The following is an 18116-nucleotide window of genomic DNA, read 5'->3' as shown; positions in this document are numbered from 1 at the left end:
AATCCCTGGGTCTCTCTCCACGCCAGACACACATCTAAGGGGGCCGCAGGCAAAGAGGTAAGCTTTTTACAGATGTTGTTGCCTTTATGTACTGCTTCCCGGCACACAGCTTGTGAGCATATTGGCCGGCTTTGTTATTACTCGCATGCACTGTGGAGCCAGCATGTCTCGCATCTCCCCGAGGCTTCCACAGCACCACGCCACTTTCAGTCCCCTACGATTTCCTTGGTGGACCGCCGGAGGGAATTACAGCGCTGCTGGCTTTTGAGAAGAGAGGCTTGATTACGGCCCGCGGGTAGTCCTCTGCGAACGCCGGAGGCTATGATTACATCAGGTGCCTTGAGTGAGCAGGACGCCATGCCTCCCCCAGGTATTTAATTGGCAGCAGCTCACGCAGCTGCAAAGCCATGCAGCATAACATCTGAGAGCTGCTGAAGTTCTGTGTGGAGGAGCTTACAGCAGATACAGGGGGATGGATGTGTACTAACAAGATAAGCAGTTCACCAGGTTAACACTCCTACTAAGTAATAATCCTAGTTATTTCTGGGCCTATAGTATATAAACAACTTTTTTTACTGCACTGTTTCCCAGGAATTTAGGCATTTACATACTGTGGTATATAAGATTTGTTTACCTTTTTTGTTTTGGACTCTTAGAAGTCTGGGGTTTTTTTTGCATTTAACAGGTGTGTGCATTAGAGTCTTAATTAGCCTCCTTGATTTTTGCTATTCAGTCAGTGCTACACTTTTCTCATAGGAAATTTAGGAGGCTACAGTCAGGTGCATAAATATTGGGACATTGACAGAATTTTCATATTTTGGCCTCTATTCACCACCACAATGGCTTTGAAATGAAACAAACAAGATGTGCTTTAACTGCAGACTTTCAGGTTTAATTTGAGGGTAATTACATCCAAATCAGGTGAACGGTGTAGGAATTACAACAGTTTCTAAATGTGCCTCCCACTTTTTAAGGGGCCAAAAGTAATGGGACAAACTAAACAATCCTAAATCTAACTTTCACTTTTTAATACTTTGTTGCAAATCCTTTGCAGGCAATTACAGCCTAAAGTCATCACCAGACGCTGGGTTTCATCCCTGGTGATGCTCTGCCAGGCCTCTACTGCAAATGTCTTCAGTTCCTGCTTGTTCTTGGGGCATTTTCCCTTCAGTTTTGTCTTCAGCAAGTGAAATGCATGCTCAATCGGATTCAGGTCAGGGGATTGACTTGGCCATTGCATAACATTCCACTTTTTAGCCTTAACAAACTCTTTGGTTGCTTTTGCAGTATGCTTCGGGTCATTGTCCATCTGCACTGTGAAGCGCCGTCCAATGAGTTCTGAAGCATTTGACTGAATATGAGCATATAATATTGCCCGAAACACTTCAGAATTCATTCTGCTGCTTTTGTCAGCAGTCACATCATCAATAAATACAAGGGAACCAGTTCCATTGGCAGCCATACATGCCCACGCCATGACACTACCACCACCATACTTCACTGATGAGGTGGTATGTTTTGGATCATGAGCAGTTCCTTTCCTTCTCCATACTCTTCTCTTCCCATCACTCTGGTACAAGTTGATCTTTGTCTCCTCTGTCCATTGGATGTTGTTCCAGAACTGTAATGGCTTTTTTAGATGTTGTTTGGCAAACTCTAATCTGGTCTTCCTGTTTTTGTGGCTCACCAATGGTTTACATCTTGTGGTGAACCCTCTATATTCACTCTTGTGAAGTCTTCTCTTGATTGTTGACTTTGACACATATACACCTACCTCCTGGAGAGTGTTCTTGATTTGGCCAACAGTTGTTTTCCGTGGTCTTCCGGGTCTTTTGGTGTTGCTGAGCTCTCCGGTGCATTCTTTCTTTTTAAGAATGTTACAAACAGTTGATTTGGCCACACCTAATGTTTTTGCGATCTCTCTGATGGGTTTGTTTTGATTTTTCAGCCAAATGATGGCTTGCTTCACTGATAGTGACAGCTCTTTGGATCTCATATTGAGAGTCGACAGCAACTGATTCCAAATGCAAATGTCACATCTAGAATCAACTCCAGACCTTTTACCTGCTTAATTGATAATGAAATAACTTTTGAGTTGATAGTCCCATTACTTTTGGCCCCTTAAAAAGTGGGAGGCACATATAGAAACGGTTGTAATTCCTACACCGTTCACCTGATTTGGATGTAATTACCCTCAAATTAAATCTGAAAGTCTGCAGTTAAAGCACATCTTGTTTGTTTCATTTCAAAGCCATTGTGGTGGTGAATAGAGGCCAAAATATGAAAATTATGTCAATGTCCCAATATTTATTCACCTGACTATATGTATTGGTTAGACTTGTCTTTCTTTTTCAGTATGGATAAAGCCAGACAAGGGTTCCAAAAAACAGGGGTCATACTTGTTTAAAATGTGAGAAAAAACTTGCCAAAAGGTACTGGCTTTAGGGTTGCTCTATGCTGGTTGTTCACAGGGGTATTCATTACCGGGACGTTCGGCTGAACAGCCAGTGATGCAAGGTCTATGGTTGAGGCCATATGTGAATTACGTCATTATCAGCCAAGCTCCTCCTTCGTCTGATCCCTCGATAGACCCCAGAATATGGGACAGTGTCTCGCTCAGATACCAACGTCCCTAAATAAAATGGTAACGTCCGCAGGGGGCACAGCCACTAACAGACTTTCAGGCCATTCCTCAGTCGATTTTCCTGGAGAAGAGGCTTCAGCTACTTGTATTATGACTGGGAAGACGCCTCTCATGGGTGATTCCCATTCTGATTCAGGAGTTTCTATGTTGATAGGATGTGGTCAGGAAGACTTTGCATCTACAGGAAGCAGCTATTCCAGAGATTAGTTCAGTTTCTTTCTTTAAATGTAAGAAGAAACGTATCTTTTCCCAGAATTTTCACATTTTGAGGAAATCTTAAAAGAAGCCTGGTTAAAACCATATTCCGAAAAAAAATTGTCTCTCTATCCTTTTTCGGAAGAGGATACTCCTATTGCTAGGTTGGTCAGGAATACTGTTATTCCCACAACACAGTCTGTAACTTCTAAAGATCCTATGGATAGAAAGAATGAGGCTGTATTTAAATCTTTATTCACTTTTTTCAGGAGTCTCGCTGCATCCAATTCTGGCCAGTGCCTGGGTGATTAAGGCTATCAACCCCTGGATAAACCAGATGATTACTGGTTTTCAATCAGAGGATGTGTCTGAAGCTAGCTCTTTAGCTGATCAGATTCTGAAAGCACTAACCTATGTAGGTGACTCTTTTTAATAGATATTCAGGTTCAGGCTGATATTTCAGCTTTGGCCATTTCTGCCAGGCGTTTGCTATAGCTTAAAACATGGAAGGCAGACATAGAATCCAAGCATGCTCTAGAGGCATTTACGTTTTTAACTAAAATTATTTCTCAGGTTACAGGAGGAAAAAGTCCCTAACTTCCTGTAACTACACCAAAAACAAAATCTCCTAAATTTCGTTCCTTTCGGACTCAAGGCAGGGGTAGCTGTCAGGCTGTCAGGGGTGTATCCCTGAAGAGGGACCTTTAGGGGATGTGCTGTCCTCGGCACCAGTCGACTTGCGGCTAAGCCAGCAGGTCAATCCACATGACTGTCACGGGACTGGGACCCATCCTCTGGCTTACTCAAATTCTGGGAAACTTGGATTCAATCCAATCCGGATTTTTGAAGGGTCCTGTTCCAAAAATATTCTTTTCCACTCTTCTCCCTGTGGATGGTTGCAGAAAGGCGGCTCTCATACAGGCAATTTCTGCGCTTCCGATTCTGGAATAATTATTCCGGTTCTGGTACTACAGCAAGGCCTGGGGTTCTACTCCAGTCTTTTCTTGGTAGACAAACAAGACAAGTCATTTCATCCCATTCTCAACCTCAGGAGGTTAAATGCTTATCACCATTTAGAAAAATTCAATATGGAGTCAATAAGGTCAGTCATTTGTTCCATAGAGGAAGAAGAATTTCTGGCCTCCATAGATGAATATCAGCTGAGACTGATGAGAAACACATGTAGAGAATATCAGATGAAACTTATGAAAGAGCACTGGAGATAAGAACAGAGTGGAGCCTGGAACAGTACTTCAGCGAAGCAGCAACTGGAAATAGAGAAGTTCAGGCAACTTCCTGTTCCTGGAGTCCTGCTTTATTTCCTTAGGTAGCTGGTCATTGGACGAGCGAGTCAGCTGAGAGACCACAAGGCTATCATTGGAGGAAAGTCTGGTCAGGTGAGAGAGACAACATGGCTGGGCCCATGACTGCAGCCGTGGGAACTCTCCAATGGAGAATCACATGGAAGTCTTCACTGGCCCAGGGGAGAATACTCAGCACGTCACCTGGCGTCTGACCACACGGCTGATCAGGGGAAGCCGATGCCGCTGTGAGTAATGGCCAATTCCAGGCCAAAACCTGACAGGACCATTGTCACCACAGATGCCGGCCTAACAGGCTGGGTGGTGGTGGTTCTACACAGACACAGGGTCTTTGGTCTTTCCATCAATATACTGGAATTAAGGGCAATTTGATAAGCATTGATTCAGGTTCAATGCCATCTAAGGAATCCAGTGCGAATCCAATCAGACAATTCCACCACAGCAGTTGCTTACATAAACAAGCAGGGTGGCACCCACAGCTGGCAAACAATGAGAGCAGTTTCTCACATCCTTCATTGGGCAGAAAATTTGGGCTCCAGCTATTTTGGCAATTTACATTCTGGGAGTGGACAACTGGGAGGCTGACTTCTTAAGTTGCCACAGTGTGCACCCAGGGGAATGGGAATTACACCAGGAGGTGTTAGCAGAAATAGTTGCAAGATGGGGATCTCCAGATATGAATCTAATGTCTTCTTGTATGAACGGGAAACTTCCATGGTACGGTTCTTGATCCCAGGGATCCTCAGGCATTGCTGGTGGATGCCATGACAGCACCTTGGGTGTTCCAGCTGGCATATATCCTTCATCCTCCGGTAATGTTATCAAAGGTAATTCAGCAGATTCGATCAGTGGCACGACTGGTCATTCTGGTGGCCCAAGACAGGCCCCGCCGTCGTACACAATTCTCATCATGTTGGCAGATGTTCCATATTGTCTGCCCCTGCATCGGATCTGTTACTTCAGGGTCCATGCCGTCACCACGATTTGCCTCGCCTGGCTTTGACTGCATGGTTCTTGAATCCAATATTTTGAGGGCCAAAGGGTTTTCAGAGTCTGTGGTGAAAAACATGATGCAGGCTCGCAAACCAGTTACTTCCCAGATTTATCATCATATATGGAAGATACATATTTCTTGGTGTGAACAACACAAGTTCAAACCTGAAAGGTCCCGTGTACTGTATCTCGTCTCTTGTTTTGCAAGAGGGGTTGGTTATGGGTCTTAGATTGTCCTCTCTTAAAGGACAAATTTCAGCCCTGTCGATCCTGTTTCAAAGGAAATTGGCCACCATTCCTGAAGTTCAGACCTTCTTGCAGGGGGTTCTTCGTATACAACCTCCTTATGTACTGCCTGTTCCTCCTTGGGACTTGAATTTAGTTTTGGAGGCACTTCAAAAGGCACAGTTTGAGCCTTTTTTCAAACTAGAATTGCAATATCTTACTTTTGAAGGTTGTTACCCTTCTGGTCGAGGCAATGGCTAAAAGGAAATCTGAGTTAGCGGCTCTTGTAAATCTTCGCTTCTCATTTTTCATGAGGATAAGGTGGTGTTACGCACTAAACCTTCCTTTCGGAAAGGAGTCACTTCGACTCCTTTCCGGTCCGGCAACATCATCTTCACTCCAGCTGTTTTCTACTTTGGAACCATGCCAATTGCTACATTTGCATATCTAAATCTAGGATGCGACTATCCATTTGGAGGCTGGTAAATACCTTACAGCTGTACATTATTCCGGATTTTATTACTGAGACAAATGACTATTAGATAAACAGTCATTCACATGCTCACCCAGATTTTCTTATATATCTATGTGAATATTGAAGGAACTACCTATATATTTCACTATTCCAGCAACTACAATTTGAAATTGTTTATATGCAGCTCATGTTTTTTATGGGACCAACTATTAGTTGATACAATTTTTATTCTAGTTTGTTCATGACTTATTAAATGCTTTTGATTACTTCAACCAAGCCGTATATTGTGTTTATATTGTATTTATATGCCGCTGTATATACAGTCAGGTCCATAAATATTGGGGCATTGACATAATTTTCATATTTTGGCCTCTATTCACCACCACAATGGCTTTGAAATGAAACAAACAAGATGTGCTTTAACTGCAGACTTTCAGATTTAATTTGAGGGTAATTACATCCAAATCAGGTGAACAGTGTAGGAATTACAACCGTTTCTATATGTGCCTCCCACTTTTTAAGGGGCCAAAAGTAATGGGATAAACTAAACAAATCTAACTTTCACTTTTTAATACTTTGTTGCAAATCCTTTGCAGGCAATTACAGCCTGAAGTCTGGAACGCATAGACATCACCAGACGCTGGGTTTCATCCCTGGTGATGCTCTGCCAGGCCTCTACTGCAAATGTCTTCAGTTCCTGCTTGTTCTTGGGGCATTTTCCCTTCAGTTTTATCTTCATCAAGTGAAATGCATGCTCAATCGGATTCAGGTCAGGGGATTGACTTGGCCATTGCATAACATTCCACTTTTTAGCCTTAAAAATCTCTTTGGTTGCTTTTGCAGTATGCTTCGGGTCATTGTCCATCTGCACTGTGAAGCGCCGTCCAATGAGTTCTGAAGCATTTGACTGAATATGAGCATATAATATTGCCAGAAACACTTCAGAATTCATTCTGCTGCTTTTGTCAGCAGTCACATCATCAATAAATACAAGGGAACCAGTTCCATTGGCAGCCATACATGCCCACGCCATGACACTACCACCACCATGCTTCACTGATGAGGTGGTATGTTTTGGATCATGAGCAGTTCCTTTCCTTCTCCATACTCTTCTCTTCCCATCACTCTGGTACAAGTTGATCTTTGTCTCATCTGTCCATAGGATGTTGTTCCAGAACTGTAATAGCTTTTTTAGATGTTGTTTGGCAAACTATAATCTCGTCTTCCTGTTTTTGTGGCTCACCAATGGTTTACATCTTGTGGTGAACCCTCTATATTCACTCTTGTGAAGTCTTCTCTTGATTGTTGACTTCGACACATATACACCTACCTCCTGGAGAGTGTTCTTGATTTGGCCAACTGTTGTGAAGGGGTTTTTCTTCACCAGGGAAATAATTCTTCTGTCATCCACCACAGTTGTTTTCCGTGGTCTTCCGGGTCTTTTGGTGTTGCTGAGCTCTCCGTTGCGTTCTTTCTTTTTAAGAATGTTCCAAACAGTTGATTTGGCTACACCTAATGTTTTTGCTATCTCTCTGATGGGTTTGTTTTGATTTTTCAGCCTAATGATGGCTTGCTTCACTGATAGTGACAGTTCTTTGGATCTCATATTGAGAGTCGACAGCAACTGATTCCAAATGCAAATGTCACACCTAGAATCAACTCCAGACCTTTTACCTGCTTAATTGATAATGAAATAACTAGGGAATAGCCCACACCTGTCCATGAAATAGCTTTTGAATTGATAGTCCCATTACTTTTGGCCCCTTAAACAGTGGGAAGCACATATAGAAACCGTTGTAATTCCTACACCGTTCACCTGATTTGGATGTAATTACCCTCAAATTAAATCTGAAAGTCTGCAGTTAAAGCACATCTTGTTTGTTTCATTTCAAAGCCATTGTGGTGGTGAATAGAGGCCAAAATATGAAAATTATGTCAATGTCCCAATATTTATGGACCTGACTGTATGTCCTACATCAGGGCCGTAGCTAGGGTAGTGCGGCCGGTGCCATCGCACAGGGCACCACAGGTCAGGGGGCGCTGTTTGGGCCTGTCAAATTTCTGTTTATTATCATTCTCACTTGTAGCTTCCTTTTATTTCATCCCCAGCATCTCCTGGCCTCCCCTATCTCTTCCCTGGCCCTTCCCCATGAGGCCATTCCCATTTTTTGGGTGCATTATGTCCCTTTGAAAAATGAGGTGGGCGCCAAAGCTCTTTCAGGCACAGGGCACCAAAAAGTCTAGTTACGGCTCTGTCCTACATCTATATCTAACTCTATTTTCCAATTGGTTTAACTTACTTCACAAATAGTGGACTTGATAGCGCGGTTCTACATTTTGATCCTCAGAATGCTCAAGTTATCATGGGTTTCTTCCCACAGCACAAACATATACTGTATTTAGCTTCCCACTAAGGGCCGTATACAATTAGCGGCGAAAAGTCCAAATTTTCGGAAAAGTATCGCAGATGACGTCGTTTCGCCAGGCGGAAAGTTTCCGCCTTATTCAATTCGGAAGACTTTTTGCGTACGCGAAAAGTCAATGTAATGTAATCAGCGGAAAAGTTTCGTTTATGAATAGCGGGCAGAAAAAGTGCAAATTTCGGAAGAAAAACCCTGCACCCTAGGGACAGTCCCGCAAAGCTAAACTTTCAAAACATTTTAAAAAAAATACTTTAGAACACCCCAAAAAAGTACGTTCATATTGGGGGTGAAGAAGTTCAAAGTTGGGGGACAAACTTAACTAGCGAAATAGACTTCTTGGGGGTCCCCAAGTATGGGGCATGTGTTTTTTTGATTGCAGGTGTTTGCGGCAGGTGGATTTTTTACGTCATTTAAAACATCACTTTAGCAACTTAAAAATATGCTAGCCTCCATTTTCATGTACCCCAAATTTGCTGGGACTACTTCTTTTCACCAAAAAATGCTGCTTAATGCTATTTTTCACCACTTGTGTTAATGCGCTAATTGGCACCAATTGACACAATTTAAGTACCCCAAACACTTCATTAGGGCTAATCGGGGACATCTATAGTGATCCCCAATGTTAGTGAATCTTTTGGGGGCAGTCAGACTGAGTTCCCCATTTTTGACAGGACTTTTCGCCTGTTTGGGTTTCGCCGGGTGCCGTTTTCGCGTCCTTTCTAATTGAATACGGCGGATAGCGGGAGCGTGCACGATACTTTTCCACATGCAAAACACATGATGTAGGCGAAAAGTCTGGCTTGCGAAAAAGTATCGCAGGTACGAAACTAATTGAATACGGCCCTAAATTGGTGTGCGTGTACATATATAAACACCCGTGCATGGGATTGTGAGCTACACCGCACATGATTTACATGAATAAACATTCACTGAAGGTAAACTTGCATGAGACATTAGTGCTTTGTAAATGATGGGTGACCAATATAACCCTTGCTTGTTACTCAAATACCTTTGTATCCACTGACTGATGGTTTCATGAGTGTACGCGTCACCCGATAACCCGCGCCTTTTAGATTTAGAACATTCATAAAATTAATAACTTGCAGGAAATGGACTTCTGTATATTTTATATGTTTAATCATTTCAGATTGGAGCCAGTCATCAAAACTTCACAGTATAAATTACCCCAAATCATTATTCCAAGTATTTCTACATTTCAAATGCAGGACACATTCTGGTCTGACCCACCAACATCATCTGTTTTAATTCTACCGTTTTGGAGGCAAACACATCATGTGTTATAGGACCATTTTGTGAATATGGCTCATGAAATTGTAGACAGAATATAATTAATAAATAGTAAAAAAAAAAAAAATAACTCGAACGTGGATTCATTAAGTCTTTAAAAGTTTTTCAATGGTCAACTCTCCCAGGAGTACGCTGCTTGTGGGTTTGGACCCTGGTTCCAGAATCTGGTTTTGGGGTCCCCCTGATTGTTAGACATTCAATACATTTAATTAAGAATCGTCTCTTTAAGGGTCTCAGAATAGTGAAACACAGGCACATGGGGGGTCCAGCTGCCAGAAGTTGAGCAACAGTTGTCTAGACAGGCAAAGCCACGGCCTCTTTTGTCTGCAGGGCTCTCTTTGTCACTGTAGTGCACTTGTGCAGTATTTCATGTTGTTTGGGTCGTTTAGGGATCTGAGGAGTCTCTTGTGCAAGATGGAGATGCGGGTACTTAGTGGGCGCCTTAGTTCTGCTAGAAACACTTTCATCCACGTCTAATCCAGCTACTGACGACTGCTTCCTTGGAAGGGCCATGGGCAGGTTTTGCGTCGGCGGTAGAGCATCAGCGGTGGAAGATGGCGCTCTAGTGGCTTCTATCTTTAGAAGCTTTGGCGTCCACTCAGTTGCAGAGCTGTCAGCTACCTCCCTTGGCTTTAATTCGGGAAGAGCGGCTTGGAAGCCATATTGGTTTGTTGATGGCAAACCACAGATTGACCTGGACTTCTTTCTGTCTAGTTTATTTTTATTTTCATAACCGCCAGTGTCGGGCACACGGTGCTCCGCATCGTCTCTCCATGTCCCTATTGAACTGCTCAACTCCATTGTGCTGGAGGCTTTATACAGATTTGATGCATTAGGTGAGTGTCCGGGATTCATCAGGAGCTGAAGCTGGTGACTGTTTCGGTATGGCTTCAAATACATAGCTGGGACAAAGCCTGTTTTTCCGTTATACCTGGAAGGAAATGAAGAGTAGGCTGAGTACGCTGCTGTGACAATAGAGGAATGTATATCCTGTCAAAACGTCATTTTTATTTGTCCATTTCCCTACTGTTCTCACTAAAAACTATGACCCCTATGTACTAAGCCTTGGAGAGAGAGATAAAGTGCCAACCCATCAGCTCCTAACTGTCATTTTTCAAAGAGCCTGTAAAGTGATAGCTAGGAGCTGATTGGTTGGTACTTTACCTCCGCCCACTTTATCTCTCTCCTAGGCTTAGTACTCATGGGAGGGCTTTTTAATAAGTTTTGTTCCACTTTAACCCTCTCCCTAAATATTCCTACCTGATCAGCCACCATCCATTGTTGGATTTCTCAATGACCTCAACCAGGACACCTTTAGTGATGGAGACTTCGTCCGTGCTCATGGCTTCGTAGGCCATTGCTGTGTAGTAAAGGATTCCTGGTAAAGAGACGTTAGGTCATTATACACTTGGATACTTTGAATGCTTTGCCGGCTATGTACAGTACATGTCAATGCATGATGGGTGTGCTACGGCTCTATGACACCTATTAGAGTAGACGCAGGTCACCTCTTACCCTCGTCATCTGAGTCTGTTCCAGAGTCTGTGTCATCTCTCATCTCTAGAGCCCGGAGGAAAGGAGCTGGGAACCAGGCCACATGTTTCTCTTCATTCTCCACCAGCCACCAGCCTGAAATGGAAACGTGGGCATTAATAGAAGCTCTGAGTAACCTCATTGCCTATATCAGTGGTTCTCAGTACTCAGGACCACACACAGGTCATGTTTTCCAGGTCACCCAGCAGGTGCACAGGTGTAATCCTTACTCACTGACACATTTTAAAAGATTCACAGGTGGAGCTAATTATTTCACTTGTGATTCTGTGAGGAGCCTTGGAAAACATGCACTGTTTGGGGTCCTGAGGACTGAGTTTGAGAACATGTGGCCTATATGATACCAGCTGATTGGGTGGAAAGGGTGGACCGTCTCTCACCTGAATTTTCCTTAATCAACACTCCCAGATGCTCGTTGCGTCTTATTTTGAAGGGGCGGTTTTTGGTGTCTTTGGTTTCATAGTCCTCAATACACACGTACATCTGGGACACAATAGGTTCGGAAGCTGGGGCCTTGGGTAGTTGTCTTGGCTGTTCTCTTTTCTGTTGTTCCCTGACGTCTGATGGCATAATCATTAAGCTGTAACCAGATAGTATAATCCGTTCCATAAATACAAACGGCATAACACATTTTTCTCTAGAACCCCTTTTTAAATCCTAAAGGAACATTATTTTCCACTTATTCAAAGAATAATAATCTTCTTTACTTCTATAAAATACATTGTGGACTGACCAACACTGACTTAGGCATTTAACAAGCAGTCCAATCTTAATTAAATTCCTGCATTCAGAATTAAATATCAATTTGCTCACTAGGGGCATGGCTCCATTGTGTAAACAGTCTGTACATTTATTTTGTATCCCTAGCTATAACTAATGCAGAGAAATTATAGCTTCAGAAAAAACTAATGCACATTCTATGGATGTTATATTTTCTTTATAAATTGGTTATTTCCATAATTTTGTAATAAGGCATGGTGAAATTGCACATTAGCTGTCAGTCAGGATTTACTTCAAGGGAATCAAACACCATACTGGCCTGTTCTATACATGTGCAAACCAGCTCTACCCTAACTAATTATTTCCTGTAGAATTAGTTGTTTGTTTGTTTTTTTTCCACTTAAAGTCTTCCGGTATGTCCAGCAGTTCATGTTGTAAGGATTTGCTACAGAGCAGAGGTGAAACTACTGAATTGAATTTCATTTTTGTATGATTATTGAAATCCTGAAAACATGACCTGCTGTTGGTACTTAAGGACTGGAGTGGGGGAAATCTTGGATTAGTAAACCCTCCTTCATTGCATAGTGAGGTTTTCAGGGGACTGAAGACAGACCTGTTTTTGGGAAAGCTTGGATTAAGGTCGCTGCTTGTGGGAGTGAAGAACGACGTCACCACCTCGCTTTGAGATACTTTGCTGTCTGTGTTCAGCAGGTCCCGGGAATAATTCTCCAGTAGGCGCAGTCTCGCCATGAAACGACTGGTATTGCGGTTAAGTCTGAAGAGCGGCACGTCTACAGGGAGGAGAATATTGGCATGATTAAGAGGTGCGGCCGTAAAGGGAATAACATCCCTGTTCGTAATTGCATCAGTGGAACTGGTTTTACATTTTCATCTATAGGGGAAGTAAATAGCAAAGCACAATGTTTGGATATAATTATGACCTTAAGTGCTTGTTGTCAGTATGACGGAGAATGACAAACTATTACCACTAAATGCAAGACTTTTGTTTCCCAGCAGCTGTATAAGGTCACCAATGGCTGAAATATCTGAGAACAGGTAGAGTAACATTTCCAGTCTACAAAACTTACAGTATAAGTGACATTAGTCTGTGAAAATTAGATTTCTCTCTTGCAAGTCTGTTAAGGATCAGCTACAGTATATGGACGATATTAAATTAACCTTTAATCAATTACACACCATGGGTATAAATGACCAATGTCTTCCTATGGAGCCACCTCTGATCTAACATCCACCTTAGGTCAGTTCCTATCTCGGTGCCATTATTATAGGTTTGAGTCTATGGGGCAGATGTACTAAGCTCTGAAAAGTGATAAATTGGACAGTGATAAACTACCGACCAATCCGTTCCTAACTAATTTTTCAAACACGGCTGTGTCTCTGGTAGTTTATCACTTTCCAATTTATCACTTTCCAGAGCTTAGTACATCTCCTATGTCCTTAAAACGTGTTAAACCTGCACTTATTAATCACTTTGTATTTACACATTTCCCCACCTCCCAGGCCTAACATTATTTCTGTAGATTAGTATCTAATTACTAGGCTGAGGATCTTGCCGGAAAAATGTTGGTTGTGGAGATAAAAATCTGTTTTAGATGATTTGTGAAGAGAATATGTCACAGTTTTGTACCTATGAATGGCTGATTTGTATAGCAGCACTCATTTTCTGCTTAAGGGAAAACAAAATGGGTGTTTTATGCAAAATTCTCAGTCTAGTAATTACAGAAGCAGCAGAACAGGTAAAGTTACATTATTTCTCTGTAACAAACATTTGGGAGGATCCCACTTTACTGTACGAATATTATATTTAAGAATTTTTTAACATTGGAAAAATATATACAGGTTAGTGTCCTGTAAATAATATACTAGAAATAAATAAATGTTTAACTTTTTTCTTTTTCTGATTCTGAGTTGGACGCGGCTGCGAGTTTTTGTGGCTGCACGTCTCCAACTTTTTGCAAATGAACACACTAAAGGGAATTAGCTTTGCAAGAAATACTGAGACCATGGAGTTACTTCATAGGGGTGGTGGCCATTTTGAGTCATCAGTACCAGGTGGGGCAGCCATTTTGGGCGCACTGCATAGGTTACAGAGGACAGGACGGCCAGTCCATAGAAGGGCATCACCCAATGGGAGATTGCAGAGAGGGAGAGAGAGCAGTTGATGTGGGAAGACAGTAGGTGGCAATATCAGCACAGAGTAAGCAAAAGTATAACTGAATTTAAGCAGAAATAAATGATCGTTCTGAACTAGTATGTTGCAAATGGTACAAAACAGGGGTGTGTACTTTGCAAGTGGGGCGTACAAAGTACATAGGTGCATGTCAATCACAACTGCGATTTTGTGCAGGGATTTTCATGCACGCGCAGTAGCAGAAACATCGCTCGAATCTGAAAAACATCGGCATTGCGTGCAACTCAGAACCAGGCCTGTGCACAGTTAGGTCAGTCTCAGCGATATATCTGCCTTTATTCATTAGCCCGACTCAGGCTACGGACCTGGGGACTTTTTTTTTTTTTTATAGTGTAACACAGTGATGTTTAACCTGCTGCTCTTCACCATTGCGATCTAAAAGCTTTTATGCTGGGACTTGTAGTTCCACAACAGTCGAAGTTACTCATGTTCCCTACTTCTGGTGTAACACTCTCCCGTTTGGCAGTGATGGGTCATTACCTCTCAGTTTAGGGATCATATTGTCTGATTTCCGGAACAGCCCAGACTCCAGAGGGAACTTCCTTCTCAGCTCTCTCTGTGAGGTGAAATAAACCCGGGACATAATTATCCATCTATATTTATATTAAACCAGACTGTTTCTTTTTTTCAATACATATTTTTTATGAATTAATATGGAACTGTGCATATTACTTATTCTTCTGCAATAAGATTAAATATTTTCTAACAAGTATTTTATACTAAGATCCATTCAGCATTCACTTAAGAATTAAGAGAGTGGTTATCTTTGAACGTGGGTGGTGCTATGTACTAAATATACCCAGACTTTGTAATGGTAGCATTACTGCCTCACAGCACTGAGGTCGTGGGTTCGATTCCCACTACGACCCTAACTGTGTGGAGTTTGTAAATTCTCCCTGTGCTTGCGTGGGTTTCCTCCGGGTACTCCGGTTTCCTCCCACACTCCAAAAATATACTGGTAGGTTAATTGGCTCCCAACACAAATTAACCCTAGTGTGTATATGCATGTGTATGTGTACATGTGATAGGGAATACAGAGTGTAAGCTCCACTGGGACAGGGACTGATGTGAATGGCCAAATATTATCTGTAAAGCGCTGCAGAATATGGCCCTCATTCAGAGCCGTTGCTCTGAGCAGAGCGCACACTCTGAATGAGGGCCGCCCTCCATGAAAATGGAGCGTCCTCCTGGACGCTCGTATAGCTGTGGGTCACCACCCACAGGCTATACGAGCGTGCAGTTTGATGGCCGCGATGGTCTTGACCATCGCGACCATCGAAACTGCGTACAAAAGCCTGTGGTTGAGTTTTTCAACCACAAGGCTCGGAGTGATTTTGGCTTTATCAGAGCCAAAATCACTCCCACTGACATCACTAGTGATGTCAGTGGGCCGGCTTCTGATGGGAGGCGTTCCCGTGGGAGCGCCCCCGTCAGGGAGGCACGCCCCCGGCACGCCCACCAAAGGGGGCGTGCTGTCAGTCAACATCGACAGCACGCCCCCTTTGAAGAGACACTACGAGCGAAGGAAAATCCTTCACTCGTCGCGTCTGGCGCATGCGCACGACGGAGCTCCCTCCGTCGTGCGCATGCTCAGTGCAGAACATCGACCCACTTGCGAGCGGGTCTGAATCAGGCCCTATGTGTGCGCTATATAAATAACTGCTAATAAATAAATAATACCTTAGTCTATTGGCAAAGAAAATTCTGTGTCTGTCGAAATGTTCTAGTTATCCTTGTTGCATATAGCAATGCTTAAAAAGGCAGTGACTAATGTTGTGTGACAGAGTTTCAAATAAATATGGCAGTAGTTAGTGTGCAACTTTAAAATTATGTACAAAGCTGTACTGACTTATACATGATAAAACTGCAGACATATCTTCTCTCATTTAGATTTTGGAGCGTAAACATATATCAGGATATAAAATAGAAATTTGTTTAAAAGTCCATTGGCGCTTCCTTTTGTTAACACCCTGCTGTTATTTCTCCCATGTCCTCAAATATGCATGTAAAGGAAACAATGATAAAAACTACGTATTATTACATGGATACATAACTGCAGTGTGTTAACAAAAGAAAGCGCAAATGAACTTTTAAGCAAATTTCTATTTTATATCATTGTTTTGCTATCTTTTTATGGTGATACATTAGTTTATTGTCTGGGAAAATTCTTTCCAGTACAAATTGATCGGTTTCTTTTCTTATATTTACATTGATCAGGCTGATAAGTTAAGCTCATAATATGTATTTTTTTAAGATTAAATCACACTCACATCCAATTTCTTGAATTCTCCAAACTTCCGGTAAATCATTATATCATTTTGGTCAGACCACAGAATAGAAAAAATGTTAATCTGTCAAAATAAAGGATGAAAAATATTGTTGACAATTTACCCAATCCAGTAACAAACACTACAATTGTTGCCTAACAACGCAGCAAGTACTCCCACCAGTCCCAGATTTTCCAGGACTATTCGAGGTCTTATAACTGGGAAATTATAGCTTGGGAGGGAGGCTTGGTTTATAGTAAAAATTCAGACTACTGGTGTTCTCCAATAACAGATTTAGGGGCATATGTATCAAAGCTTGATGGAAGATAAAATTGTGAAATATTATAGCACCAACCAATCAGCTCCAAACGATCATTTCTTAAACACAGCCTGCAAAATATAAGTTAGAAGCTGATTGGTTGGTGATATACTGTATATCTCACAATTTTATCTCACGTCAAGCTTTGATAGGAAATATAGCCAATTCAGAAAACTGATAGGAGTTATATTACTTCTTAAAGGATATCTTATTATTTTATTTATTTTAAACCTTTATGTTTGCTACTGCAATTTACTGGAATAAATCTAGACATTTGAATAAGACTTCTGCCTGAAATTCCCTGCTGACAACTCACAAACAGACAGCCGTTGCTATTTGAAAGAAAAGACCAATGGCCCCTACACACTACACGATATTGCTAAAGATTTGTCCGATTCCGAAGCATCGTCAATATCATGCAGTGTGTATGCACTACATCGTGTAGCGCGCATCTACCATGGGGTCGTCAGCTGCATCGCCTGATCTTTTATACATGCAGGAAGATCAGGTGATGTGACTGACGATCCCGGCATATTGGGCGCTGGATCGCCCAGTGTGCGGGGACCGCCCGATATGTCGGCCTGTCGGTGCTGGGAACGTGGGTCACATCGCTGGGTACACAATCGTTAGGTGTGTGCCCAGCTTCAGTCTAGCAACATCTACAACTGAGGAAACAATCAAAGCAGTCTATAGTCTGTTTCTATGGTTACATATGTTGCTAAATAAGGTAAATTCCATACATCTTATATGTCCAATAGAAGCTACAGGGCATATTGGAGTTTTCAACAGTTGTGTTTCAGGCTAGCCAGCAAAATAATTCTAAATAATCAACAACATTTTTTAAGCAAAGTTTTGCCGCATATATGGTGAGTAACGGTATGAAAATTTGTTGACATGATCATACGGTTCTATATGACACTACCTTTAGTCTCCCATGTTGTAGTACACCAACAGCTTTGGCTTCCAAGGGATAGCGCCCACTCCTCGCCTGCTGGGGCATCTTGCTGGTGTCCGCTGCGTTATGTGTTGATAGAAGACAGTGACAGCTCGTATTTATCTTGTTCCAGTAGGACAGGCTTCCAGTTCCTTCCTCAATCATAACTCTGTGTCACTCACAATGGAAACTCCTAGTATTTCAGGTTTTACACCTCTCTCACAGGGAACATAGGAATGCAGAATACAGGTTATTCCCCTTATACGCCATTGTGTAGTTTCCTGAAGAGCACAGAGGTCCCCAGCTGAATGCGGTGCAAGGACATACAATCCTCAGCAGGGCTTAAACATGACATGAGCGCGGCTGTTTATCTATGCTTTGTTATCCAGTTACAAGGTGAAGTTGATCCTCCATTGTAGCTTTAGGAATGTAACAGTAAGAATCGAGACGTTGGACACAAGATTGCTTGCTTGCCATTTTGTAGATACTGGCGCGTTTTTTTTGGTAAAGTCTGATTCACTTTAAGCT

At 42.2% G+C, this 18116-nt stretch overlaps 1 protein-coding gene across 1 annotated transcript; it reads right to left on the bottom strand.

Annotated features, from left to right (window-relative positions):
• Positions 1 to 9415: 9415 nt before the first annotated feature.
• On the bottom strand, positions 9416 to 17667 carry LOC148535094 (NADPH oxidase organizer 1-like). The gene is made up of 8 exons (XM_088464781.1): positions 17577 to 17667; positions 16339 to 16419; positions 14549 to 14624; positions 12470 to 12647; positions 11517 to 11716; positions 11101 to 11214; positions 10846 to 10963; positions 9416 to 10516 (listed from the first exon to the last, which is right to left on the bottom strand). The coding sequence occupies exons 1-8, from the start codon at positions 17652 to 17654 to the stop codon at positions 9880 to 9882; spliced, it is 1482 nt and encodes a 493-aa protein (XP_088320907.1). The 5' UTR covers positions 17655 to 17667; the 3' UTR covers positions 9416 to 9879.
• Positions 17668 to 18116: the final 449 nt, after the last annotated feature.

The sequence above is a fragment of the Taudactylus pleione genome, unplaced genomic scaffold (assembly GCF_031769625.1).
Source record: "Taudactylus pleione unplaced genomic scaffold, aTauple2 ptg000061l, whole genome shotgun sequence".
NCBI lineage: Eukaryota > Metazoa > Chordata > Amphibia > Anura > Myobatrachidae > Taudactylus > Taudactylus pleione.
This window is presented reverse-complemented; position numbering and strand designations above follow the sequence as displayed.